At 39.2% G+C, this 2,500-nt stretch overlaps 1 protein-coding gene across 1 annotated transcript in view; it reads left to right on the top strand.

Annotated features, from left to right (window-relative positions):
• LOC138054579 (uncharacterized) overlaps positions 1 to 2,500 on the top strand; it is an 84,332-nt gene that overhangs the window by 57,522 nt on the left and 24,310 nt on the right. The window contains 3 exon segments of the mRNA XM_068901082.1: positions 121 to 191; positions 1,157 to 1,324; positions 1,979 to 2,011. Of these exon segments, the coding sequence (XP_068757183.1) occupies positions 121 to 191; positions 1,157 to 1,324; positions 1,979 to 2,011 (272 nt within the window).

Raw genomic sequence — 2,500 nt, forward strand, 5'->3', positions numbered from 1 at the left:
TTCTTTCTTTCTTTCTTTCTTTCTTACTGTTTTCCCTTACTTTCTTACTTACATACTCACTTACTTTTTTGCGGTGGCACCACAGTCTCTATATAAACTACCCTCCATTCGCTTTCTTAGATATGGACGATCAAACAGATGTCGCGGAGGAAAAGGAGGACCATGGGCGAATGATGTGTACTTGATTTCAGGTTAAGTATAGAAATTTCAAATAAGCCCTTCACGTTTTAAACGATCTGCTAAGAAATCTGCACTGAATATGGAGAGGGCATTTCTTATCAAGCAACTATGCACCTAATAATCTTTGTACAATAATGATTATAAATGTTTGACTTTTAGTTTTTTAATGTACGATACGATTTTTTAAATTCCAAAACGATATCAAGATTCTATGGTGCTTTTTAACACCAACGTCGCAACAAAAGGAAAAATAGCTTACTCGCGACTTAGCAGTCCCGAATTTACAATCATAAGAGACCGTTAGACAAAATAAGCTCAAGCAACTTGTTCAAAACCGACTAGTTCGATAAGAAAATGGTTTTAAGTTTTTCATTTTGTACGTGTCACGGTTCGATTTATTATAATTAGCGATTTTCCACAAAGTAATTGATGCAGCAATTTACTTGGGAAGTAACTTATTCAGACTCCAATAACACGAGCATTCAAAGTGAAATAGTTTGTTAAGGAGTATGCAGTCAGCCAGCAGATGAATACACGCAATGGAATAGTAATACATTACATTACATTGCATTACAAGTTACCATACAACTGTAGGAAAAACGTGAATGATGTACCACGCCAGATACGAAAAACCACTGAAAATCACTCCTTATTTGTGACCAAGAAAGGTGGAAACGTATTCCCCATCCAAAGCATTGGATCGAAACCTCGAGTTAATGGTACCCCTAGGCCGTCCCAGCAAGTCACCAGCAAGACTGACTGACGTAAAAGGGCAAAAGTCGCCCGCGAAAAACTAAAATAGACTCCGAGATCACATGACAGAACCCGAACCTCTCTATCGTGTCATCAGAATATGAATTTCTGATTAATTCGCTTCCAGGTCACTCAACCGTCAGAAATAACATTTTTTGTCAAGTCTTTGCATTATTTATTTCTCTTTTTTGCCTTATCAATTGCGTCACACTGTCTTTTCCAGGGACCTGCCGTTTGCGCACTACTGGCGGAGAATGCTGTGTTCCCTTTACGTATCGCAGGCGCAGGTATCGAGGCTGCGCGCAACACCGCAATGGGAGAACCTGGTGTTACACTACCCCTGACTACAAACGAAAGAGACTCTGGGGGTGGTGCAGGGGAGGAAAACGACGTAAGTTGTTTATTGAAGGCCTTGTTCAGAGAAAAGCTGACGCAAAACTATGTTTCCCGTGGCGATCCATAATCACACTTTGCGTGCTGTCCAAAATTTACATCCCTGTTTGTATCCGCCTTCATCCTTTCATATTCTGTCGAAGTATAAATGTAAGCGTTGCGGTTAAAGAGCACGTGCCGATTGGGCAGAAAAGTTTAGTTTAGTGTGGGCAACGAAAAATTCGACTTCCTGCCATCATGGTGACAAGTGGAGACGACTACATTTGAGTGATCCTCCATTGTTTTTAGTGCCATGACTAGCGGTAAGCATAAAAGTAACGTTTCAGAAATTTCGCAACCGAAAAAAGAGTCTCAAATTTCTTCTGTCCTCGAGGTGCTCCGCGTAAAGCTCTCCTTGCACAATGCAGAATATCTATTTAATAATAGTTTTGTCCCGTCCTTAGTCTGATTACTTTCAGATCTATATATACGATGTTGAAACATGAAAGTCATGTATTTGACACGAAGTTTTAAGTGTCTGATCCTCTCATTTCTTTTTAACGCTACGTATGTAATAACGAGGAACATAAGTAGTGTTAAAAAACTGCGAAGATCACACACTTCAGCTTTGATTGCTTTCAATTAATCATTTGATGTTTTCCTTTTTTTACAGCTCCACCAATCAGAATTATCCCAGGAGTTGTTAGTAAGTGAATATATATAGATAACTTCATGGTTGGTGGGTGCGTACGATTTTTATTCACGAGTTGTGAAGGATCGCGTAAACGAACGAGTGAGCGAAGCGAACGAGTGAGTTTAACGATCCTTCACAACGAGTGAGTAATAAAAATCGTACAAACCAGCCAATCATGAAGTAATTTGTTTATTATATAAGTACAGAGATCATGAAGTTAACGAGGTAAGTGTTAATCGAGAGGCTACCAAACCACCGATCGTGAACAAAAGTCCTAAACAAATAGCAATATATTTTTGAAATAAAAGAAATCTTTACCTTGCATACCTCGCTTGAGCACTTTTAAAACTTTTTAAGATCTTCTGAAGTATTTTTGTGGAGAAAACTAAGCAATAAAAGATCGAAAACCGTTTGAAAACCATACACCAGTCGGCCGCTATGTTTACAAATTTTACTGCCGCTGTCTGTGCACAGGCCACCCGCGCCAAAGTTCAACATCAT

The sequence above is a fragment of the Montipora capricornis genome, chromosome 1 (genome assembly GCF_036669925.1).
Source record: "Montipora capricornis isolate CH-2021 chromosome 1, ASM3666992v2, whole genome shotgun sequence".
In the NCBI taxonomy this organism is placed as follows: Eukaryota; Metazoa; Cnidaria; class Anthozoa; order Scleractinia; family Acroporidae; genus Montipora; species Montipora capricornis.